The sequence below is a fragment of the Puma concolor genome, chromosome E4 (genome assembly GCF_028749965.1).
Source record: "Puma concolor isolate L17-30 chromosome E4, mPumCon1.1.hap2, whole genome shotgun sequence".
NCBI lineage: Eukaryota > Metazoa > Chordata > Mammalia > Carnivora > Felidae > Puma > Puma concolor.
Window position 1 is genome coordinate 14,657,907 of NC_141683.1, and position 27,185 is coordinate 14,685,091.

At 37.6% G+C, this 27,185-nt stretch overlaps 1 protein-coding gene across 2 annotated transcripts in view; it reads left to right on the forward strand.

Annotated features, from left to right (window-relative positions):
• The window catches only part of GPATCH2 (G-patch domain containing 2), a 177,641-nt gene that overhangs the window by 132,233 nt on the left and 18,223 nt on the right, over positions 1–27,185 (forward strand). For both annotated transcript variants that reach the window (XM_086693314.1, XM_086693315.1), the window contains exon 8: positions 1,964–2,034. In XM_086693314.1, coding sequence (XP_086549440.1) covers positions 1,964–2,034 — 71 coding nt within the window. The remainder of the gene's footprint in view (positions 1–1,963; positions 2,035–27,185) is intronic.

Consider the following 27,185-nt stretch of genomic DNA (forward strand, 5'->3'; position numbering starts at 1 on the left):
TCTGTAAGTAGTAATAATGAGCTCTAGCTTCACTACCTATCAGATACTAGATCTCACTCCCTATATCTTTATCTCACTTATTCAATCATTCATTCATTCAACAAATATTTATTGAGCACTAAAAATGTTCCAGACATTGTGCTGGACCTTGGAGGTGCAAGCACAATGCATAACGGAAGCCAAGGGCCACAGGTGAGCAAGAATGTGGGACACACCCCAGTCTAACAGGCTCAGGGTGACCAGGATATGTAATTTCGAAAGAAGGGGGTTAGTGACCGTCACCAGAGGAGAGGTGGGTGGAAGGACGGGTGAAATAGACCAGGGGATTAAGAGTAAGTACACTTAGCACAATGAGCACGTAGAATTGTCAAATCACTATATTGTACACCCGATACTAATATTTAACCTGCGTGTTAGCTGGAATTAGAGTTTTTAAAAAGAAGAAGTAAGAAGGTTAGGTTGGAAGTAGGAGGAAGCGTGATAAATTAGGAGTTTAGAAATGTAATCAAGTTATGAATGGCCATGGAAGCCTTGTACAAGACTTGGGGGTTTATCTGCAGAGAGTAATGTAGCCAGATCTAATTTTAGAATTACTGGCTGCAGTGTGGAGAATGAATTGGATGGGAGCGAGTCTGGAGTCAGGGAGGCCGCTGTAAGCAAGAGACAATGATAGTCTGGACTAGGAAGGTGGCAGTGGGGAAGGAAAGAAGTAGGTATTTAAGAGAGTTTTAAGATACACTTAGTTAAGACATTCCTGTTCTTGGTGATCTAATTAAGTTATATTCCTTCTCGAAGATGGCTATATGTCTTTATAACTGATTCTAAATAATGTCATTAAATAGTTCACAGCATTTTTTTATCAAAAGGTATTGATCCTGGTCAGACAATACCCACTGACACCCAGGTTCATTAATCATAATCATAATGGTAGCATTTGAACCATTTTCTCAGCACTTATGTTTTGGTCATGGTGCGAAGCATTTCACATGGTTTATCTTGTTTAACATTCACAGTGGCCCTACAGGTAGATACTATTATTATCTCCCATTTTACGGATGGACGTGGAGGTTAAGTACTTTGCCTGAGATTACACAGTTTGTAAGTGGTAAATCTGTTGTTAAAACCTGGTAACTTGTTAGTTACTGGCACAGCTGGGATTAGAACGTAGACCTATCCTGCATTATTACTTCCACGATTTCTGTTGTGTGTTAGGGTTCATTTCTAATATGCTATGCAACTTCTTTTTGGCCCAGCCTTGTGTATAATTATATTTCTGCATAAATAAGATAAGCTACAGTTTGAGTGAACACATAGTAAAGAGTATTGACTATTCTGTTTTTTTTTTTTTTTTTCTTTCCAATTAGTTAGGGTAAAGCAAGTGTGAAAGGAAGTGGATGGTGAAGCATTTTGAGGAGGCGATCAAATACATATACATACTTTCTAATTATATATTTCCAAGCCAATAATTTCTTTGAAAAAGAATGTTTTAAGTGTGTTTCTTTACCATGTTAGGCCAGTAGATACAGAGAAAATAGTATTAGATCTTTTATGTCAGCAGAAATGACAAAGTCTCAAAAAATTCACACTTGAACGCAATGGCAGAGGCCATTGGCAAGAGAGGTTATGTTCCTTTAACCAAGACAACTCCAGAGAACCAGGATTAGAGCTGAGTTCTAGAACCTCTGGTTGTGGACTGTAATGAAGTGGCTGTAAGAGCGATTTTGCTGCCGGGAAAGCACTGGACTGCCAACTCTTACTAACAGTTTTACAAGAGTGTCCATGGCGTCCCTAGCAAAAATCACAGTCTTTGTTTTGAGAGAAACCAGTGGGGGGGGGGAGGGGGAGAAAGAAAAGCACTGCAAGTGAACAAATAGTGTCCCTTTGAATGAGAACTTTTTCTACTTAAAAATAATATAATGAAAATATTTTTGTTTCTACAACTTTGTCTTGACACGTTATGTAGCATCAGCTTCTGAGAGATAACCGAGCTGAAAGAGGACACAAGAAAAACTGTTCTGTGAAAACAGCCAGCAGGTAAGCAATTCAAAATCACTTCTATTTCTGATTATATGTCTCTCTCTCTCTCTTGTTTTGTTTTGTTTTGTCTTGTTTTGCATACCAATAGGAATGGGCTGAATTACAGTTGGGTTGACTCTGGTTCCAAAGAGTTTGAAATATTTTATGCATCGTTTATTAGAATATATTTCAAGATTACTAGTAATGAATAGAGAGACACCATTTTATTTCTATATTTTTTAAAGCTGGTAAAAAATAATGAATTTTAAAAAGAAAAGAAAGTTTCTGTTTCTCATAACTGATGAATATTAGGTCAGGATTTACAATAATCATTTTATTTTTTAATTTAAAAAAGAAGAATTAGTCTTTTTCCCCAAACTTAAATGGTACTTAGACCTTCTGAGAAGCAACATGTGTTTTTATACTAATAATATATAGATGAATTTATAGAAAATATGTTGTTTTTAAGATGTGCTTCTAGATTCTTGTTCATTTTATATTGCTGAGTCAGTGTTATTTTTTTCCCCTTTAACAGAATTATTATTATTCCAGTTGATTGTTTCAGACGTACATTTTCAAATTTTGCATGTGGTGTTTCTGAAGACTTAATTTTTATTTAGATGAAAATGGCAATCAGAATATTGATCAGAACTACTGCCCTTAGATTTACACTTGCTCAAATTTTAACAGGATAACTGACCGCAGACCATTGCCTCCATGACTTCCCATTGCTAGTGCACTAGCTGCTGTGTTTAACGTTCCCAAGCAAGCAATACAGCTTTAAAGTACAACGTTGTACAAATTAAACTCAACTGAGAACCCACTAGCTTGCCTAAGTTAGGCAGTCAAGAACTGTCAAACATGTAAGTTGACCATCAGTGATAGTCAAAGTAAAACCAATACACTTACCCCTAAGAATGTGAGATCCTAAAATTATAACCATAATCAGGATAAAATGTACATGTATCAATTACAAATAACTATGGATGAAATATTTATGGAAATAAAATGAGCAGGCAGCAGATCACTATTGGCATTAATAGGCAAAGTTTAATAAAAGCCAGATAATCACCAGAAATGAGAAATATGATTATTAAAGAGGTAATCAGTGAAATGGAGATATGTCCACGAAATAGACCAGAATATAGCATAAAAACACAAGGAGTTGGAAAAATGAAAGAGTGGTTAAGAGACACAGAAAAAAGTCTAAGATATGTTTAATCAGAGTCTTTGATAAAGAATATAAAAATGCTAAAAAAAAAGGGGGGGGGGGAAAGCATGGTATTTAAAGAGATACTGGCTAAGAATTCCCCAAACTGACAAATGTTACAGATCCACAGCTGCACATACAGAAAGCACAACTAATACTAAGTGGAATAAATAAACATAAACCCATACCTAGTAGTATATGCTGTAGTACACCAAAAATAAGAGAAGATCTGAAAAGAATCCAGAAAGAAAGGATAAATTGTCTACTAAGGAATGCTAGCTATCCATCAGATTTCTTGGTAGCAACAATGAAACTAGAACACAGTGGACTAAGTGAACATAGATTGGCAACCTAGAAGAACATCTTTCCTGTGTGAACTTGAAGTAAACACATTTTCAGATGTTCAAAAACGAAGGACATTTACTACCAACAGACCTTGGCTAGAAGAATTTTTAAAAGATGTGTTTCCAAAAAAGGATCTCCCAAGGAAAGTCTGAGATGCAAGAATGAATGCAGAGCCAATAAACTGGTAAAGATTTAGGTAAATTTAAACAACCCTTGTCTATATAAAGTGATAATAACAATGATGTGTGATTCATGAGGCTTTTCAAAAGACGATCTAAAATAGTGGGCATCAAGAGCATGTTAACCTGGCAGGAAGCAGATGAGTCATTGCATGGGCATGGGACGAGGGCCAGGGAGGCACTGGAGAGAAGGTTACCAGAGGGCATAAAGAAACTGTTGGGTTGATGAGTATCTTTGTTGTCTCGACTGTGAGGATGGTTTCACATGTATATACCTATGTCGGAGCTTATCCAATTGTACATTTAACTGTGCATTTTGCTTATGTCAACTACACCTCAATAAAGATCTTCTCTAATAAATTTTAAATAAAATCCCCCCCTTGGCTTTCCATATCATTTCAAAGTCTTTATGTTGGCCATCAAGGCCGTCTGTGATCAGGCCCAGCCCTTCGTTGCTTCCTCCCTGTCATCTTCTCCCACTTTACTTAGTCTTACTCTTCTACTCCTGCACGGTAGTCTTCATCCTGTTCCCCCAGCTTCCTGTTCCCCTAGCACATGGACCCCACTCAAGCCTCAGGGCCCTAGCACGTGCTGTTTGTTCCCTCTCCCTGCAGCTATCTTTAGAGCTTCCCGTCTCCGTCAAGTCTGTCTCGTCAGTGTGAAAAAAGCTCTGTCCACAGGGACCATTAAACTCTGCTTAATCTGTCTCCTGATTGTCCCTGTCGCCCTTCTCTTTAAGCTTCATGAGGGCAGGCCTTTGCTTTTCATACTGGTGTATCCCCAATACCAAAAACAATGCCTGATGCGTGGACGATAAATATTCGTTACGGGGCGCCTGGGTGGCTCAGTCGGTTAAGCGTCCGACTTCGGCTCAGGCCATGATCCCCTGGTTCATGGGTTCGAGCCCCTCGTTGGGCTGTATGCTGACAGCTGAGAGCCTGGAGTCTGCTTGGATTCTCTGTCTCCCTCTCTCTGTCCCTCCCCCACTTGTGCGCTCTCTCTCTCTCTCTCTCTCTCTCTCTCTCTCTCTCAAAAATAAATAAATAAACTTAAAAAAATATATATGAAAGCAAGCTAAGAAGATGATGTAAAAAAATTATTTGTTACATAAAATACTTGTAGAATGAATTTAAAATTGAATCCGCAGCAGTAAAGTGCTCTGATTGAGTCCACGGAGGGGCCTCTACAGTTAGAGGGCCTGCCTTCTTGTTCCCACTTCTCCACTCACCAGCTAGGTGATCCTGAGCAAAATCCTTAACCTCTCTGTCCCTCAGTTTACTTATCTGTGAAACAGAGAAGATGGTAGTACCTGCCCCATAACATTGTTGTGAGAAATAGGTGAGTCAATGCCTGTAAGGCATTTAAAATGGAAGCGCTCAAATGTTAGCTTATTTACATGTATTTTTCCATGTTTCTTTCTTGAAAGCCATTTTCTTTCCAAGTGTGGTATTGTTATTTCCACATGCGTGTTTCCTAAGCACTTGTTAAATGTTATGTTTTTATTATATTTTTCTTGTACCTAGTTTAGAATGTCAAATCATTCTATAAGACTTATAACAACGGACAGCAGGCCCGAGACCTGTCCTTCCCCGTTGTCCGAGTTTACCCTGCAGAAGAAAACACGTTCAACCCTTTTAGCCATTTCTTCTAGTATCAACCTAAATTACATGCTTATATTACTATTTCTTGAAGTTCTTAGTTCGATACTACCTACTGACTTCCTGCTGTATGCCTTACACACGCACACACACGCACACACACACGGTATCTTCATTTCTCTCTCTCTCTCTAGCAGCTATATCATAATCGTCCGACCAAATCAATATTCATTGTTTGCATTAATGTGATTATGTATGTAAATATTATTCATAGATGTATAGTTTTCCTGTTGTCACGGAGATAGCTGTCTTGTTTTTCATTGCTTTGTTTTCTGTGTGCCTCACCCCAGTTCATCAACCACCACAAAGCAGTGTGGTTCCTCTCAGTTCTTTTTCGTGGTGGCATCCCTCTTGGAGCTGTTCATTTCTCAATCGATTCTGAACTGTTTGCCGTCTGGACCTGCTGCACAGCTGATATCCTGCGATCTCTCTTCGTTACCGCCCTGGGGATTTCCCTCGACTCTCTGACATGGGATTTCCCTGTTCCCTGGGTCCCACGCCATGATTTCTCCTGAGCTTTCTGAGAAAGAGAACAGTCGTGGTTAAATCTGTGGGACTTTGTGTGTCTGAAAATCTGTTTATTCTAGTCTTACACTGATTGATTCGGCTGGTAATTGAATTCTGATTTGAGACCCATTTTTGCCCCAGGATTTTGAAGGCATTACTCTAGTGCCTGTAGTTCTCGATGGTTTCCATTTTCTCTGCTCTCTTGCGATTTGGATGTTGGAGTGCCCTCCAATGATCCTCCAATTTTTCTTAACTTCTCTTTTATATGTTGTTGTCTTCAAAGATTTCTGGGCAATTTTATCAATGTTATATCCCAAACCTTTTATTGATTAAAAAAAAAAAAATTCCCTTACACTTTTCATTTCCAAGAGCTCACCTTGTTTCCTTGAACATTCATTTCATAGATCCTCCGTGTCTTGTTTTGTGGATGCAGTATGTTTTCTTGTGTTTCTAAGCGTAACATTTGTGCTTGGCACGGGGCAGTTTGTAAAGGTGAAATCAGCCCAAGGAGAGAAAGACTCACTCAAGTTTAATTTTTGTTACCAGTTTTATTAAGCGCAAGGCACAAAATTCTTCACCTTCCTTATTTATATGTGTTTTTCTCCGTTTCTTTCTTGAAAGCCATTTTCTTCCTAGTATTTTTAATATCGTCTTGACTTTTCTTACCCCTTTTGGATGACTGACTGCACTTCCCTTTCTCAACTTGTGGAAAATATAAAGGTTAGAAGAGAGAACTGCAAGGCATTAAATCAATAAATTTTAGGATCATTTCCTCACAAAACATAGCAGGCAGGTACGAAAAGATAAATGCACAAGTGGTCTGCCATTAATGACTCAAAGCTGAGATTCTGAGGCAGGCTCCTCGGGTGGGCAGTCCTCGCGGATGCCCTGAATGAATCCAGGGCCGTGCAGTGATGGCTGTCGCCTGTGGGGTGTACTACCTCTCGCCCTCAGCTCCGCAGGAGAATCTTCAAGACCTCCATAAAGGGGTATAATGCGATTCGGTAGTGTTCCAGGCATCCAGTTTACCCTATGTCTCTTTTTTTTTTGGCCACATCCACTTTACTGTTCATCTAGGCTCTTTCAGTCGGTGATGGGCACAGGGCAATTGTGTCTCTTCCAACTCTGAGACTTCTTTTATGGCTAACAGTACCCGAGAGGTGACAACCTATTGAAGTCTCCTTTAAACAACCAACGTACTTCAATAATTCCAGTCAGTTCTCTCAGGAAGCCCTACCTCATCAGCAGTGGACTCTGTCACGGTATCCTGCGCTTCTTCCTCCCGAAAGGGCAGTGTTCCTCTGGGTCCCCCAACTGGCTTCGCACTCTTCACCCATCGCTCCCGAGCTTCAGCCGCCATCAGCAGTGCTCGGCATAACATGCCATTAATCATATCCACAGAGTTATTAATGAAATACAAATGTGTTTTCTTTGCTCCTGCGTTTGTTGTAAACATCATTAACATTCTCCATCTTCTCAGTCATGATACTTAATGGGTCCTGGCATCAAACTTTGGACTCATTCTTAACATAGATATAATGTAAACTAACTTAAACTCAAATTATAAACAGAGGTATGATATAATCTCATTGATTCAAGCAATATTAGTGCCACTCATCTTCCTTTTAGTTTGCTGCTTCCATTTTTTATTCCCTGGGGGGAAGCCCTTATCCTGGAGCAGGTGTATCAGACACTGAGTGGTGTGAAAACTTTTCACCATAACATTATCCTCTTATATTCGTTTGCTGTGATCCACCAAGATTTTGCCTCGCAGTGCTTGAGGTTAATGGTTTCCTGTCTTGCATTCATCCGCGTTGTTTATATATTTTTGATTATTCCCATCTGACATTTCCGTGTCATTAGTCTGTGAGGTTTTATTTTCTAGCCGTCCTTCTATTTCTGAAGAGTTCTCTGTCCATTTTCACGGGGCACCTGGGTGGCTCCATCAACTAAGCATCTGACTCTTGGTTTTGGCCCATGTCATGATACCACGGTGCATGAGGTCGAGCCCCTCATTGGGCTCCGCGCTGACAGCAAGGAACATGCTTGGGATACTCTCTCTCCCTCTCTCTCTCTCGCTCTCTCTGCCCCTCCTCCACTCATACTCTCTCTCAAAATAACTAAATGAACTTTAAAAAAGTTCTCTATCCATTTTCTTACTGTGGCTTTTAGTCTTAAGTTTATTGTATATTATCCCTCATCTAACATTGAATGAGCGTCTCAGAGTCTCTTCTTTGTGTTGTCATTTTTACATACCCTAAAACCTTTGAAAACACAAATAAAAACTTAGGGAAACACAAAATGTTTTTAAAAAATAAATACATGAAAGCAGACACAATTTTAATTTTTTAAAACCACTACTTACTACGTATCACTGTCAATATTTAATAATTAACAGGCATAGTTTTTGAGTGGTCATAGCCTGCAGTAGATTGCTAGCCAAAATGAGACACACACTCACACATATTCACACTCATTCACACACTCAGCTCAACCTTGGGGGCAGTGCATCTAAGTGTTTTATAGAAACACTAGTGGCATCTAGATTTCTTGCTTCAACCCATATCTTTCTCTTTAATTCCAGACTTGGTATCCAAGCCTTCCATTTTTTTAGTTCATTAGTCAAATATAATTTTTTACTTCTCAAAGTTAGAAAGTTCTTTTCCTCTGCTTTCACCTCATTTAAAACTCCAATTAAATAATTTCATATTTTTGGGCGCCTGGGTGGCGCAGTTGGTTAAGCGTCCGACTTCAGCCAGGTCATGATCTCGCGGTTCGTGAGTTCGAGCCCCGCGTCAGGCTGATGGCTCGGAGCCTGGAGCCTGTTTCCGATTCTGTGTCTCCCTCTCTCTCTGCCCCTCCCCCGTTCATACTCTGTCTCTCTCTGTCCCAAAAATAAATAAAAAAACGTTGAAAAAAAATTTTAAAAAAAAATTTCATATTTTCATATTGTTTCTAAAGCTTCCCAAAGCAAAAGCTAGTAAAACATACATTAACTGATGCCTGATACTAAATGATGTACCATTCTTGAAAATACCTTGCTTTTTTAAATACTTCTTTAGGCTTATGATTAGTCTTTATTATTCTTTAAAAAAAATTTAATGTTTATTTATTTTTGAGAGAGAGACAGAGCGCAAGCAAGGGAGGGGCAGAGAGAGACAGGGAGTCACAGAATCGGAAGCAGGCTCCAGGCTCTGAGATGTCAGCACAGAGCTCGATGCAGGTCTCGAACTCATGAGCCTTCGACCTGTGAGATCATAAACTGAGCCAAAGTCGTGTGCCCAACCGACTGAGCCACCCAGGTGCCCCTGTAATTCTAAGACTCCATACAAAAGGATTGATAGACAAAAATTATCAGCAATTTTACTGAATTATTTTGATCATATCAGGGCCTTTCCTTTTAGATCTGGTACCTTTTTTTCTTTAATCTATTCTGATTCTTTACTTACATGATTTTGTCATTTATTCTTCTGAGGCACAAAGGGCTAAATCATCCAACTGTCTGATATATAATTTGAAATTAAGTAAAAACATTCTTATTGTTATTATTAAATTCTACTTAATATCTTTAAATGCCTTTTAAAAACATGTGTTAATTCACTTTTACTTAGTTCTTAGTAGCATTACATTATTTATTTACTTAGTGTCAAATAATTTGATAATCCCTGGATGCTGTTGTTCTATTTCTTATGTTAGCAACTAATAGTGAGAAGAAAGAAATCAACCTTTTTTTTTCTTTGCTGTCCTCTCCCCTGATTAGTAGTAAAGAGTCTCCTAACATGAAAATAATGACAATAGATTTTATCAGAAAAACAACAAATCCCATCACATTCTCTCTCTCTCACTCTCTCTCTCTCTCTCTCTCTCTCACATACACACACACACACACACATTCATGTCAACTGTCTTCCATTAAGTTAGAAGAACATTCTTATTTACTTTAATACAGAGCATATTCGTATTTACATGATGATACAATCACTGTATTGTGTTCTAGCTGTAACAAATAGAATTATAGCTGTTCTTTATTTGATCTTCTAAAGATCCAGAGATGTTCAAGGATTGGGTTGCTCAGTCTTCCCCATCATGTCATCTGGTATTGGAGAAGATCTAATTTGCAACAGATATAAAACTATTTGTCATTTTGCAGGTTTGCCAAAAATAAATGAAACTATTAATCCCTGCATTTTTGAGCAGCTGTTAATAAATTGGGACAGGATAACTGTTCATTAGAGTGCTTGTTAATGATGTGGACTATATTTATTCAGTGTGCTCTTCACAGAAATGTATCGACAAAATTAAATACGTTAACAAAAGTAAATGATGCTTTAATTTTTAAGATGAGAAGTTGCCTGTCCTATGTTAACAAATCTAGGATTTTAAAACAAATCCTTCTTTGTCATATTAAATCAATGATTCAACACCATATTTTGAAGCAAGTTATATCACTCAGCATTTCAAGTTTGATGTACCTTACGTTTATATGTCCAAAATAATGGTTTGAAACTGCTTTTAAATACTAATTTTAAAAGTAAAATGTCTATTATGTTATCATTTTTTTTCTTTACAAACTAAAATTAACATTACATTTCATTGTTTTAAAAAAGTATACCCAATCTTCCACCTAGAAGTGTATTTCGGAATTGTTAATTCATTCATATGTATGCATGAATGAACAAGTAGAATATTTTTACGTATTCTCTTTAATAAGAATGTATACATTCCAAAATTGTTCAATTGGAGTATATTTAATTGCGTATGTGTTCTAATTTAAATCTTTAATAGCTTTTAGGTATAGATATTTATAGTAGAATAATTGGTAATATACCACATATACAACATAAAATGATTTTTAGGGAATTTAATCCATTTTATGCTATATGGTCAAATTATTATATTGTGTTGAAAAAGGCACTATTCTTAAATTGCCAGTTCTCATGCCTCTTGTCCTTTTGGCATCTAGAAATTCTGACCTTCCTTGCCAAAATTTTACACTAATGATTATGGATAATTATTTTAAATTGTGATTATACTAAATAAAGTTACTTATCAGCCAATTAGAATTTTGAGAGATTGCTTTTCAGTGTAATATGAGTAATCCACACTGGTAAAAAAGGGATTTGCCATTTGGAAATATGTAATGTGTCCACTGTATAGTAAATAAAAAAGCAATCAAGTACCTCCCGGTGAAACATGCATGACAATGGCCCCTCTTTCTTGAAATCTGGTAGATCAATTGGATGATTTCAAATGACAAAAAGTATGCGCAGCCTCTCATCTCTAGAACAACAGTTGAATTTGGCCATGGTCACTAACAACGGAAAATAGCATGTGAAACCATTCCAGTGACCTGTAGCTGAAATAAATTTGTCTTGTGGAGTCCCGTTTCCTTCAGACAGGTGTCTGTTTCACAGTTGGCACTCTGCAAATTGGTCCTGTGATTAAATGGGCATGGACACAAAACTAACCTTTAACTCCCAAAGATGGTTCCCCTAGGAAATGACAAAGATACAACCATTTGTATCTCTATTGCTGCATGGGTTATAACTTCATTACGAGGACATTTGAGGATCTGCTCATCCGATGTGTCTATGTGCCAGAATACAACCCAAGACAACAAGTATTCCTAGTTGATTAGTAAAAGAATTACTGTGAAGGTTAATATTTTAAATCAGCAATACCATAAACAACAGCTACTGCTTCATAATCCGTACCTTACAAGCCTCCAGAATGAGCCTAGTAGATTCATCTGCCACACTGAAAACACAGCGAATTTAAAAATGCTATTTCAGGAGCATCTAGGTGGCGCAGTCGGTTAAGTGTCCGACTTCAGCTCAGGTCATGATCTCTCAGTTCATGGGTTCAAGCCCCTCCTTGGGCTGTGTGCTGACAGCTCAGAGCCTGGAGCCTGTTTCAGATTCTGTGTCTCCTTCTCTCTCTGCCCCTCCTCCACTCACACTCCGTCTCCATCTCTCTCTCAAAAAATGAGTCAACGTTAAAAAAAAAAAATTTTAATGATACTTTATGTCTATAGAACAGAAATTATATCAACTCTTGAATTGTGATATATGTAACTGCTTATAACATAACAGGGACCATCCTGAAATCTAAAAACGTCAGTGCATATATAATTGGAATGTTTTATTTAATGTTCTATAAAAATATTCAAATATGGGGGCGCCTGGGTGGCGCAGTCGGTTAAGCGTCCGACTTCAGCCAGGTCATGATCTCGCGGTCCGTGAGTTCAGGCCCCGCGTCGGGCTCTGGGCTGATGGCTCGGAGCCTGGAGCCTGTTTCCGATTCTGTGTCTCCCTCTCTCTCTGCCCCTCCCCCGTTCATGCTCTGTCTCTCTCTGTCCCAAAAATAAAATAAACGTTGAAAAAAAAAAAATTAAAAAAAAAAAAATTCAAATATGAAACATTTAACTATCACTTGTTTTAGCTGATTTTAACTAACTTTCAATTATGAGGCAACTTAAAAATAAATACAAAAATCACAAAACAGTGTCTCATAGAGTTAGAACTATGTTTTCAAAAGAATCCACTTGATTATAATCAGTATTTTTTCCTTGCTCTTTCTCTTCAGAAATACTTTTTCATCACTCTGTAGTGATTTGTTTGTATGCCAAGATATTGTTGTGAATTTACCTTTGTTTACTTCATATACTTCTGATCAATTCCAACTCATGCCCAATTATATTACACTAAATTAACATAATTCAACAGATGTTGATATTTAAATGTTTTCTGGCATTCAAATCTTGGACAGCTGTCTTTGAGCTTGGGGAAAAGGCAAACATTTAGAGTTAAATGCTGAACATATGCTTAAATTACTAATTAGAAAGATGGAATAAAAACTGTGCATTATCCTTTCTAAGGACAATAAACCTCAGATAGGGATTTCTGTAATCTTTTTACATCAAGTTACAGTCCAGAGGTGTACTCAGACTAGACGACATAGACTTCATGGGTAACTTAATTTAATTTCAAGTTTGATCACTTAAAAATTATGGAGAGTGTCACTAAGATTTGAAAAAAACTAGAATGACTTCATACTGGCAGTTTTAAGAATTGAAAGAATGCCTTTCACTTACAATGCGAGGATGGTAAAAGCAGTTTTTAACAATATTTTATTGTGGAAAATCTATCATATGCAGAAATACAGAGAAAAATAGAAACTCCATGAGTGTCTCTCTCAACTGGCTTAGATAATTCTCTGTGTGGCTTATGTTGTTTCGTCTATATCCCTGCCCACTCCTTCCTCCAACCCCATAGCCCATCTATCATATTATTCCAACCAAAATATATCAGTATGTTTCTCTAAAAAGAACAACCTCTTTTAAACAAAAAGAAACCACAGTACCAATATCACATCTATTTAAAAAGCACTAATTTCTTAATGTATATGAAGATACACAGTTGATATTCACATTTCCCCAATTATTTTATAATCTTTTATCTTATACATTGTGTAAACTTGGATCAAAATGAGGTCTATCTCTTATAACTGGTTGGTACACATCTCTGAAGTTCCCTTTGATTTATAAATATCCCCTCCCTCAGCATTTGTTTTTTCCTTGAAAGTTTTTCATTGCAGAAATCAGTTTGTTCTGCAAAGTTCGTCTCCTCTGAGGACTGTTGTTGATTTCATCCACATTGTGTCATTGCACATATTCTTGTCCCTTGTGTTTCCTGTAATTGACATTTAAATCTAGAGAATTGATTATATTCAGGTTGTTTTGTTTGTGTGTTTTGTTTTGTTTGGGACAAGACTGTTTCAGAACTTCTCTCACTCCATGTCTCTTTCTGTGATTGATTAGCCACAGTGATCCCAGATCCATTCATTAAGGGTTACAGAATGGTGAGATGTTAATTCTGTCATTTTACTTTTGCTTATTGGTTCGATTACTTCTGTTAAAAATCGCCGCCCCGCCCCCCCTTCAACTACTTGATTACTTTGAGGCACAGATCATGCAGGAAATGCAAGATAAATACTTGATCTCTTCCCTTTAGTTATTAGTTTTCAAAATTAATTGGTTCCTTACATTTTCTAAAAGTGACCAGTGAAACTTTGTTCTGTTTTGTTTTTAACTCATTTATTTAAGCACATTTCATGTGTTTCAATTCATTAGTTATTATCCTAATTGATGTTAAAATTGGCCCATCTTTGAGCAATGGAAGATTCTTTATCCTAGTTCCTGAGTCTGTTTCCTTTCTACTAGTCTTTGCTTTTTTGCCATCTGCTACGTTTACGTTTTCAAGGCTACCTTGGACCTTTTCTGGCCTACACCAAGAATCAGCCAATTCTTTAAGAACAGAAATAGATTCAGAAACTACAGTCTGGATGTTACAGGTACCATTATTTCTAGCCCTTTTCAATGAAATAAGTTAGGAGTAAAATAAATAAATAAATAAATAAAAATTAAAAAAAAACATATAGCCTCATACTGATAGTCCCGGGTAAAATTCAAGACTTCAGTATTTTTGTACTTTCCGTCACTGATTTTAATCTTGTTTTTCATCATTGAAAATACTACCTCTCAATAACACCATAATAATTACATTTGAGCCCTGAACAGTGTGAGAAGTTAGGGGCACCAACACCCTGTGCAGCCAAAAATTCTTTAATAAGTTTTGACTCCCCAAAACTTAACTACTTACAGTCTACTGTTGACCAGAAGCCTTACTGATCACAGAAACAGTCGCTTAACACATACTTTGTATGCTCCATGTATCATATATACCGTATTCCTATAATAATGTAAGCTAAAGAAAAAATGTTAAGAAAATCATAAGGCAGAGAAAAATACATTTATAATACTGTACTGTGTTTATTTGGAAAAAGTCCCGTATAAGTGGACCCATGCAGTTCAAACCCATGTTATTCAAGGGTTGGCTGTCTTCATTTTATCTATCTCCTCCTACACATATAGCAGTCTCAAAATCACCATATCATCATGACCACCAAATAAAATATTCTGTAAGGAGAGTTTAAATTTATTCTTTTTTTCTGTTTGTTTTGTACTTAGTATATATTTCACTAGGAATATGTAGTCAATTCCTGTTTTTTAAAGTCACTTGAAATAGTTTGTAAGTATAGATACACCGATGTGTAATTAGCTTCTTTTGTTCCATTTTAATATTGAGACTGCTTTTTTAAATATATTTAATTTTGTTTTATCATGACAAAAAATGGTTACAGGTTCTGTAATCAAATCTCCACACACACAAAATTATTTTCAAGAAGTCTAGCCTGTACCCTGTCGCCTCAACAGGGGTGGGTAACTATTGTTCTGTTTTGTTCTCTATTTATGGTTTATCCTTCCATTGGCTCTTTGTTTTTTTCCACTTTTAGGATAAGCAAGTATACTTCGCTCCTTCTCTCTGTTTTTCCTTTTCCTTGCTGTTACTCGCACCCTGGTAAACCATTTGACACTTCAGAAGGTTTTCTTTTTTCCTAGTATTTACATTTACGTTAATACGTTGGGCAGAGGAGGCTATTTGCTGTTGGTTCTCTACTGTGACCTTTATTGAAGTTGACTAGTAACCTCTTCTGCCCTTCTCATTCCTCTCCCAAGCATTGGATTTGAAGTAAATGATACTCTGTAATACCTATAGTCAGTCAGCAAATTCCTTCTATTTTTCCTATATACTCTTCATTTCTTTCCATTTTTCAGTGGGTGTGCTCCGTGTACATTGCCTGAAACTTACAACCATTTGGTCCTGTGCTGTCTCCTTAGTTTCAATTTTAGTTTTAGTTCTAGTTCAGTTCATTTAGCATTAATTCTACAAATAAATATAATGTTAATGATCCTCATCAGATGGGAAGTCAGTGTTTCTCTATTCTTTTTGTTTTACTCTGGAAGAGCTCATGGGAACAATATTCCTTGAGCTCCTGCAAGTTATTAAGGGGTTGTCCATGACCTGTATATGTAAAGGTCACTTTGGCCAGATTTATAATCCATGGTTCAGATCCTCTTTCCTTAATAAACAGGTTGCCCCATTGTCTATATAAAACATAGTTTTCAATGCCTGATAGAGTCTGTTTTTTTTTTTCCCACAGGTACAGTGCTCAATGATACTTCCCTTTTCTTTAATGCCCAAGAGTTTGACTAGACCGTATTCTGATATTGGTCATTCTAGGTGTTTTTTTGTTTTGTTTTCTTTTTTCCCAAGGATGAAGTGTGCTCTTCCCGTAGGTAGTTGTTGTTATTCTTGGAATAAATTTTAAGATTCCCTCCAATTATAATTTTTCATATTTATTTTGTTTCATTGCTTGGGCTTTGCTTCAAAAGTTTCTCTTACATATATATTGGATCTTCTTTGCCTATCTTCTGTCGTTATCACTTACCTGAAACGTTTTATCTCTTCTCTTATTGCCAATGTTTTTATGCTTTGCATTTTCTATTTCTCATTACTTTCTCCTATTCTCCTCCATCCTATTTATTCACTCCTGTGTTCTAGTTTCATTTCTGAAATGATTTCTAATTGTTTTCTGAAAGCTGTCTTGTTGTCAGGGGTTATAGTTATGCTACATGTTATTATGTAAATTCAAAAAAATAGGGTTCCAGCCACCATATTTCTAGAATATCCTGATTATGACTTTTATCTTAGAATTACAGGATTCCAGGACTTCTTCATAACATACATATTTTTAAGTGGCAAATAAGTGATTGAAGTGATAAGTGGTCAAGGCTGCATTTCTCTAGCAGATCCATTTAGCAGGTCATGCTTTTCTAGTCTTTTAGTATAGTATTGTCCATGTTTCTTTAAAAAAAAATGTGGTTTCATGCATTACTTCCACACATCTTGAAGGAGTTTTTTTACCAAATGTATAAAAGGCACTGGTCTAGATGATGTGTTTGGAACCCACATACTGGATACAATCTCTGCATTCCAGGATCTTACATCCTAGTCAGGAAACCCTGGGCACCATCCATTATTCCTTGTATTCTTTCACTCTTGTCCCCTTCATTCATTCTCATAACGTAGCCAGAATGACATTTGGAAAACCCAAATCTGTTTGTGTGTACTTAAAAATTATTAATGACTCCTTGTGCACTGTTCATAGGTTTTTAATTGGTGCAGCAACTATGGAAGACAGTGTGGAAGACCTTCAAAAAATTAAAAACAGAATTACCATATAATCTCACAACTTCACTTCTGGGAATATATCCAGAAGAAACAAAAACACTAGCTCAAAAAGATACCTGCATCCTCTGCCCTGTTTGTAGAAGCATTATTTATAATAGCAAAGACATGGAAGCAAACTAAATGCCCATCAATGAGTGAATGGGTAAATAATTGTGCATCTATATGCACAATGGATTATGTAGTCATGGGGGGAAAGGAAAGAGCAAGTCCTGCCAAGATGGATGGACCTTAAAGCCATTATGCTAATTGAAATAAGTCAGACAAAAAATACTGTATGGTGTCACTTAAATGTGAAATTAAAAAAAGAAAGAAAGAAAGAAAAAGAAAGAAAGAAAGAAAGAAAGAAAGAAAGAAAGAAAGAAAGAAAGAAAGAAAAAAGAAAACTCATAGAGAAAGAGATCAGACTTATAGTTACCAAAGGCAGAGGGTGGGGAAGGTGGTCAAAAGATAACAAACTTCCAATTATAAGATAATTAAGTCCTAGGGATAGAATGTACAACATGATGACCACAGCTAACACAGCTGTATGACATATAGGAAAGCTGTTAAGAGAGTAAATCCTAAGAATTCTCATCACAAAGAGAAAAGTTTTTTCCTTTTTTCTTTTTTTTGTTTTCTTTTTATTGTAACCATGAAAAGTTGGATGTTAGCTGAAGCTACTATCATGCTGTATACCTCAAACTAATATAATTATGTATGTCAATTATTTCTCAATAAAAGCGTAAAAAAAAAAAAAAACATGCACACACAAATAGATGGAAACACACACACACACACACACACGCAGAGATTCCTGATGGCTTCCCATTGCCTTTAGGATCAAGTCCGAAACGTGACTTGCAAGGCTTTTCTTGTTCTACCACTCTCACTATTCCAGCCCTATCTCCAAATACTCCCCACCTTGAACACTATTTAGCAGCTGCAGTGGACTTGTTTTAGTCCCTCAAGTAAACTATGCCTTGTCTGCAGTAGAATTTAAGACCCATGCAAAGGATACAAAGTACTGTGGGAAATCAGCTTGACAACCTATGATTTGATATCTGTGTTCTGTTGTATTAGCATAAATGACACATTTGTATGTTTGTTTATAGAATATATTTAGACCTTATTAGCTAATGATAAATCTATTATATTTCCCTATTTAAATATGTTCTGGTCCACGGAGTTTCTCTACTTCTTTAGGCTTATGATTGGGGGAGGAAAGGTGCAGAATTAATACAGTGTTCAGGTCGCCATATGCAAATTCCCTTTGTCTGTGGGAAATTGTAGTTAAGACTTACTGAGAACATACTGTGAGCCGCACACTCATTTGGCCCTCATATCAACTCTTTGAGGTTGGTTCTATTATTACCTCCTTTTTTTCAGATGGGAAAGGCAAGGCATAAAAATTAAGTAACCCACCCAGGTTCACCCAGGTTCTTAAATGGGGAAGCAGCAACCGAACTTCATCGCTTTTGATTCCCGAATCCCACACTCTTAACCACTGTGCTATATTGCCTCTCGTGATAATTGATAATATGGGTAATAAGGACCAAAGACAGGGAATTTAAAGCATACTACCTAAAATTGGAGAAAACAAATTGCCCATCATTTTTACAGTTAACTACCGTAATAGCTAAGATTCCCTGAGTGTTAACAAAGCGTTTATTTTATCTCATTTAATTTCCAAAATTACCCTGTTAAGTAGATATTGTTGGTATTCGCATTTTACACGTGAGGAAATGGGTCAAATAACTTTTCATAGGCCAAATGCCAGGGGACTGACAAAGTGCTCTCTTTCGAAGTTAATTTTTGTTAGGGTATGTTCCCATTGGCATTTAAAGATAGTAGACCTGAATTACCAAAATGAGAAAGGTCAAAGATTTTGATGGCATAATTCATCCTGAATATAAGCTAATGCACCCCCAGCTTTTCAAGTACAGTATTTCAATTGCATTGAATTGAATTGAATTGAACTGAAATGAATTGAATTGAATTGAATTGAATTGAATTGAATTAGGTGAATCCTGAAGTACTCTTTCTCTTGATTATTGAATATTCACATACATGCAGCAGCACAAGCCTCCTGGTACCTTACCTAACTATTACAGTATATTTCACCGTCCAGTAAACATTTGCTAACAAGTGTGTAAAACTTTTATGTCCACATTGTTCATTCATCTGTCAAAAACTATCATGGAAGAGAAGGAACCCAAAGCATTCTTTTCATAAAGTTACACTTAGCAACTTAAGCAAAATGTAAAATTATGTAAAAACAGAAACACTTTTATATCAAGGTGCCTGCCCGTGCTTTAAAAAGCTGACTTACACGTACTGGCTTGATTTTTCACATATTTATATCCCGAAGCCCAAGATAGGGACTGTGTAGTTTTGTGGTTTTTCTATTCCCATAAGTAAGCATTTATTTATTAGAGAAATTGGAACTTCAATAAAAATATTGATTATCATAAAAACAAGTTACTATCAAAACTCTGGCATGCCTTGTTAAAGTTTATTCAATAATGATTTAAATAAATGCCTAATGTTGGCAAGGCTTGTAAGTGCTAAGGGAAATTTACTTAAAAATATAAATCAGATGTGGGCCCCACTGCATTCAAGGAACATACCGTCTAAGTTGAGTATTGGTTCATACAGATATATAGCTGTAGCTTAAAATAGAAAACATTATTTTCTCCAAGGAGTGAGAGATCATTCTGGCAATGCAGTCAGATAAGGCTGCATAAAGGAGGTGCCATTTCAGCTGAGTCACAGATTCCCAATTGAATTCCACAAATAAACAACAATGTAACCTAAATTCAAGTAAGTTTGTATTAAATGGTGATGCTCTCTGCCATCTTCCAAAGTAGTAATAGCTCCATATATCTCAGAAGCTTCAAACATTCTGGCCCGTTCTTAAAATATCCAGTCTTTATTACCTCCTCAATATGGAGGTAAAAGTGGAAACCACATCTTCCTTTGCTCTTTAGTGGTCCTACTCCTCAAATGTCACTTACAGCACCTGGAACCATGATATTCCTGTAAGCCCCCTCTCAATGAGTAGTCATGGCACACTTTCCAGAACATCAAAGCAGAGCTCGGTCTTGAGCCCGTATCTGCCAACTCAACCACACAAGTAAATTGTAAACTCAATTGAATGAGCAGAGCCCCTCAACTTCAAAAACTACCTTGGAAATGGATCTACATTTGACTCCAACTCTGCATCAGAGCAGTAACTTTCTGACTGTGGCTGCAAAACAGTCCAAAGCTAGGGGTACAGAGAATTACAGACAGGTGTTTTTCCACTGAATTCACCTATCATGTTAGATAATAAACTGATTAATTTGGTCAAACAGGCCACTTCATTCTTTTTTTCTTCCTAGATAATTTAAAATCACTGTGAATGGACAGATTCACTGAATTTATTCAAATTTGTTGTGTGCAAGGATGTGTCATCACCTCCCACACCTCCATATGTTCTAGCTCCCCATGTTGTTGAATTGCTTACAGAGCCCTGAAGATGGCCTAAGGTGTGTGCACTTCAGGGCCCCTGTATTCTTTTTTTTTTTTTTTTTTTTTTTTAATTTTTTTTTTTCAACGTTTATTTATTTTTGGGACAGAGAGAGACAGAGCATGAACGGGCGAGGGGCAGAGAGAGAGGGAGACACAGAATCAGAAACAGGCTCCAGGCTCTGAGCCATCAGCCCAGAGCCCGACACGGGGCTCGAACTCACGGACCGCGAGATCGTGACCTGGCTGAAGTCGGACGCTTAACCGACTGCGCCACCCAGACGCCCCAGGGCCCCTGTATTCTTTAGATGCCTTCTCTCACCTAGGGGCCTAGGCCTAGCTTTGGAATTCTCTTTGAATATTGAATTGAAATCATTTTCCCACATGATCGGTAGACTTTAACCCCTAGAAAATGAAAGCCGTATCTTTTTTATTTCTCAATCCTGTTTTATGGCATAGGGCATGGCATGCATTACATTTTCAGTAGACCTTTATTAAATACAGTATAATAAACTAAGTTGACTGAGGCAGTATGGTGTAGGGGGGAAAAATGATTCTTTTGAGGCATGCATGCCTTGGTTCAAATACAATGACTTCATTTTCTGTTTATGTGATCTTTGACAACTAACGGTGTCTCTGGACCTCAGGTGCCTCAGACCATGATGGGTTTTTGTGAGGATTAAAGTAGATAAAGTATGTGAAAATATTTAGCATAACACCTCGTATGTAGTTGGCACTCAATAAGTTTGGATGTTCCTGGTAATTCAGTAATAAATTCTAAGACTTAGGAAACCAACATGTATTCAAAGTAATAAAATATATATATGTATATATTCTGGCCTGCCCTTTTAACTCTATCATTCCCTGAAGCTGGTGAAAGAAAGAAATTCAGGATGTCCGGTCCAGAATATTCCCTCAGAACTGAATTTGAAGCCTGGTTTAGAGTCAGAAATAGCAAATAAGAGAATATAGTAAGAAGTCAACTCAACGAACATATTCATGTGTTCATACTGCACTTGATGAAGTCAATACAAAAATGAGTGATGCATGGGCTTCACTCAAAAAACTTAAGAATATTAGGAATATGCTATAGTTTTATTAATATAAAAATGACAACCATAACATCTTAAGAAACATTGTATAGTATCATAATCAGAGAAAGAATGTGGGATTGTATCTGAATCTATAGTCCGAATTCCCAGTTCTTTTATATAAGATGCAAGATGTTATCAGGATCAACATGCCAATTTTTTACATATAGACACATATCTTGCATTTAATGGAGATTTTCAAAAGAATCATGTGGTGGGGGGGGGGACACATGGCTGGCTCAGTCAGTAGAGCATGTGACTCTTGATCTCAGGGTTGTGAGTTCAAGTTCCACATTGGGCATGGAGTCTACTTAATTAAAAAAGAGAAAGAGGGAAGAATCATGTGTATTGTGAGTAACTTTTAATCCCTCCTAAGAGTCTACCCTAGCTTTGTTGTATCATTTTTTAAGGAAATTAGAATAAGTTTATTGCTGAAACTCTATACTAAACGTCAAAGATAAACAGATTCCAAAAATGTATACTTGTAGCTAGGAAATGAGTAAATTAAATCAATATCCATTTACTAAGTGCCTACTATTTCCTAGGTACTATGGTGTGAAGAATAAAAGAATACTCCAAGATGCCTCAAATATCTTAGATTCTGCTTGGAGAGACAATATCCAAATTTGAACTCAGGAGAAATGAATTTTCCTCAGTTTCCCCAAAGAGGTAGTCTGCTACCATAACCCTGTGGACTTAATACGTTGTATAGTCATTTCTTGTTCATGCGTTTCCTGCATTAGGATGTGAGCCCCTTGAGGGTAGAAGACACCTTACTCTGGGTTTTTTTTTAGCATCTAGTGGAATACCTGATTCATAGTCAAGTTTCATTCATTGTCAAATGGATGTTTTTGAGTAAATTTAAGTAACACTTCAAGAAAGTGGAAGTGTTATCACAAAAAAAAAAAATGCTTGATTGACTGCCAAGTGAAGTGTTAAGGAAAAAGTTTTTACAGTAGTTTGATTTGTTTTAGTTCAGTAAATATTGTGCTTTTCCTGTATGACAGAAGCAAAGTTAGGTTCTGTGAATTACACCTGTTTCTTGGCCTCAGGTTGTCCCTGCATATTTATTTAGCTGCCAACTCCCTCTAATCCGAAAACAATTTGAGGCCATCATATGATAAGTGTAACAGCAGAGACAAGCAGAGATTTGTATGAGATATAGAGGAAAAGCTCTTGGAAGGATACTGAGGTAGGGAAAGTTTAGAAATAAGAAAGCACGTCTAGGTTTAAGGGCCCTGGGAGAACTCTGAAGGGAAAAAGATCATACCCTTAAAAATGGGTGGAATTAGGAAACATGGAAAGGAAGTTTTTTCCAAGTGGGTAGAATCCATTGCTCTAGTGTTAGCACATATACCTGGCCTTGCTTGACTCGCAGTTCCTTAAAAATATCTGTAGGACTTGGACAAATATGGGAAGCATAATGCCAGCACCATGAAAGCCCAGATGTAACAGCAGTTATCCCAACCAGATTTTTAGAAACCATACTGAATGGTTTGCTCTATGAAAAGTTTTAGCTTTCCTGTAGGTGTGAGAATATCCTCACGCACATACCCTCAGAATGTCCTCATAGCTACCTGAGTTGTGTAAGACAGTCACCAACATCTTTTAAACAAAGGTACCCTTTGTTTAGAATGATACAAGAGGTACAAGAAGAAGCTTTTCAAGGAGCTGTTTAGGGATATGGAAGTTGCATTTATTAATACACACAGGACCTATATCATTAGAATAGCAGACCCTCGGGGCTTTAGATAAAGCACAGAACATACCACAAGGAGGAAGTAAGATTTCTATGAAGTAGGAAATACCAAGTACAAGCCAAGAGAAAATCTGAAACACTGAGCTTCAGATTTGCAAGACTCTCCTGGATTTTTATTGAGTTTTGAAATGAAACATGGGTACATAGTCTTACATGCTATGGCACATTTAAAGCAAACAGAATCAAACACTAAAGAAAAATTTAACTTTTCTATTAACTACCAAGACAACCTATTTGTGTATTAGAAATGAATAATTATATCCTCATTGTAGCATATTGATAGTGTTTGAATGTCATGAGTTTATAATGTCTTTATTTGGTATCTGTTGAGGAACATCTGGCCATATTACACCATGAAGTCCTCTCATCGGTGTCCCTTCACTGTGTGATCCTGGGTAAATTATTTAACTTTTCTGTGCCCTAGGCTTCTTATCTGTAAAGCGGGGATGAAAATAATAATAATAAATGTAGCAGCTAACAGTTATTGATGGCTTAGACTGTGCAGGCACTGTGCCTAATGTTTTGCACAAATAATTTGTAAGTAAAATCTTCAGATACACCTTTGAGGTAAGTACTAGTTTAATCACAATTCTTGAAGGTAAAGAAAATGAGGCAAAGAGGGATTAAGTAACACGCCAAAGATTGGTAAAATACTCCAACATTCACAAATAGGGTGACAAGTAGGCTCTTTGACAGACCTAGAGGCGAGAGGGAAAATGGCGGCCTCAGGATTTCTGGGCCACCTGCAGGTTCCCACCACCTCCTCCCTCATGGCAGCTGAGCCACTGGAGCACTGCTGTGGGAGTCAGAGCAGTCCTTGACTGGCTGGGCATTGCAGCCGGTCCCTGAGCCCCCCCAGAAGCCTCCTGACGCCACCGTCGCTCCCTCACACTTGCCACCACTGCTGGGAGCTACGGGAGGGAAGTGCTTCTCATCAGCACCACACCCAGGCCCATCAGAAGCTCAGAGTAACCTTAGCTCCATGGCAGCCACCAGCCACTAGTTGTTGTAGCAGGGTAAAGCAGACAGGGAAGAAGTAGGTCTGGACTTGACCTCTGACGTGGGGGAAGAGACACTGGCAGGCCAGATCACTGTCCAAGAGGCAGCATCTCAGACAACAGGTGATCGGAGGTTATTGGACACAGGGTCAAGAACGGTCCCAGCAGGTAAGCGGTGAGCAGAGACGGGGGCCAGGCTCAGCTGAGGTTTGGGCAAGGGTCTGCCAGCAGCCTTAGAGATGGCCTCAGTCACCAGGTTGCATTTCAGGGCCAGACTTGTAGCATGTGGGGAGATCCAGGCATGACCTAAATCCATAAGAACTAAGATACCGGACGTTTTATGATGAGTAGCTTAAGTCCAGAAGAAAGCGAGGGCCCAGTTACTGGGGCACAAGTACCAAGTTCAGCGCACTGTTTTAAAACATCAACCATCCTTTGCTAAAGTCAGGATTGGGAAAGGGGCTTGAGGCACAAGGTGAAGTCAAATGACCAAAGCCGTAGAGAGAGAAGGCAGCAGAATCAAGAAGTGGTTGAGCGTGATGGACAATACCAAATAAAAAGGGAGCGTCCTGTGCAGGAAGGGGCTTGGAAAGAAAACACCATTAAACACAAGGATATAATGCAGTCTTCGTAGATAAGAAGTACTTATGCTTCATGGTAGTTGATACTGAATGTGCATTTTGGTACAGAAGACTGAGATACTGACGTTAACTCCTTCAGTTTAATCTGTTGAGACATCTTGACATCAAATAAAGGGGAGGAGAGGGTAATTTGGATCTAGAAGAGGAAGCTCACAGAGAGCGGGATTTTCCAGCCCCGTACTTCTCTCTGCCACCAGATTACTCCTCCAGTGACACTGCAGACCTGCTTCATTTGTGTGCAGCTGATGCCCTGTCCAGGCTTATATTTTTCTAACTGACAGTGAGTGTTCTTGCCAAATGCCAGGGCCCATAGTCACATCTGTTTGTCTCTCCTCCGCAGCTTGTCTGAGGCTGCTTGGGAACACATCTTATCCAGGGGGCAGCTTTAACTAGGCCTAATTCTCTGAAAAGCCTCTATTTGTAAATGCATACAATGAAGAGACAAGTTCTTACTCTTTTCTCTTTAATATTACTGTGTTTCACACTGCCTGCTTCCGTCCCTGTCAGCCCAGGTCGAAAGTCAACCTTTCAGGCAAGGTGGTTTTCACTGGGATTTTTTTGGTTTTGCTTTTTTTTTTTTTTTTCCTGGTTTTTCACGTTTGTTTTTTGTTTTTTTTTTTTTTTTTTTTTTCCTTCAGATAAAACGTCCAGTTTCCTACCACCACACCATTTAAAGGGATGTTGGGATAAACCAGATGAGGTCCATTTCAAAAGCAAAACAAAACAAAGACTCTCTTTCTGAGCTCTGCTTTTCTAATATTTAATAGGAAAACTTCCAGAATTAGTACATGGGAAACCATGTTTCAGATCATAACTAGGTGACGATACTTAGTAATCCAAAACAAAACAACATTATTCCTTCGGCCCTTCCTCTTAAAGACATATTTGTTTATCTCTAATGTTGAAGGTGTCAGTAGTTAGAAAGTTATCAGGTTTTGATTTGTCTCCTCTCTTCACTGCAACCAAATACTGTTAATGGAAACAAATATACAGACATAGCTGATTGGTAATTTCCTTGCAGCGCCTTACCAAAAAATCTTAACATTATTCTTAAGAACTTAGGGTCTTTTCATGGAAAAGTGTATTATCATTCTTCAAAACACCACCACAAAAAACAAAAATCGCCAACTATCACCTTGAGTAGTAAGCCAAGTGTTCTGCTTTGCAAAACCAAATGACTCATTTAGACCAAAGCAACAAGGTTGCCTTTGAGACATTCATTGATTTCAAATTAAAAGGTAACTGCTATGTTTTACATTAAGAGTGACAACCAAATAACAGAGTAGACCTTACTTAGTGTTATTTGTAGCAACTTCATTGCACCTGTCTGAAGGAAAAAGGGGGGCGGACAAGCCTAAATGGGGTAATTTTACTGATCAATAATCCAGATCTCTGAATGTGTTGTAACAGATAGTCAATTCCTGATAGAATTACTGAAATGCAACCAGCTTGTTTTCTTATGGTTCAGGTCTTCAGGTTCAATGTACTGACTTTATTAACTTTAACTTTATTCTCCTTGAATGTTTGTCTGTCTCTTCTCCTGTATGTAGCTCTGCTGAGGGTGGGGAAGAGGAGTTAAATGAAAATTCCCATTTCTTCTGCAAAGATACCCAAAAGGGAATTTGGGCCCAGCAATGAGGAGAAATGTTTAAAAGAAGGAGTTGTTCCTGAGGTTTGTTTTCCACCACGTTTGTAAACAGGCCTTCCTAATAAGTTTTAATAGTGTAAAAAAAAAAAAAAATGATAAAGGTTTAAAGGCAATACTGACATCAGAGAATGATTTTCAAGCAATTGGAAGACTCCTGTTACATGCATTAGTGCGAGAACAATGTAAATGGAGGCCAGCAATGGTAATAGTCACAGTGAGCAGCTACTATGTGTCAGACCCTCCAGTATTTCTTCTAATTGTGTCTAAAAATGTATTTCTTAAGAGAGACACTCCTGGCTAATTTTCTTTAGCTCAGTTTGAGCTTTAAATGTATCTGAAAGTAATGAAATCTGGCATAGTTGTTTTTTGTTTGTTCATTTGTTTTGTTTTTGTTTTTGTTTGCTTGTTTTTTTAATGCCAGAATCAGGACTTTTCATGGACCACCTGCCCGTCCCTGCCCACCTCCTCTCTGAGATAGACTAACACAAAGAAGT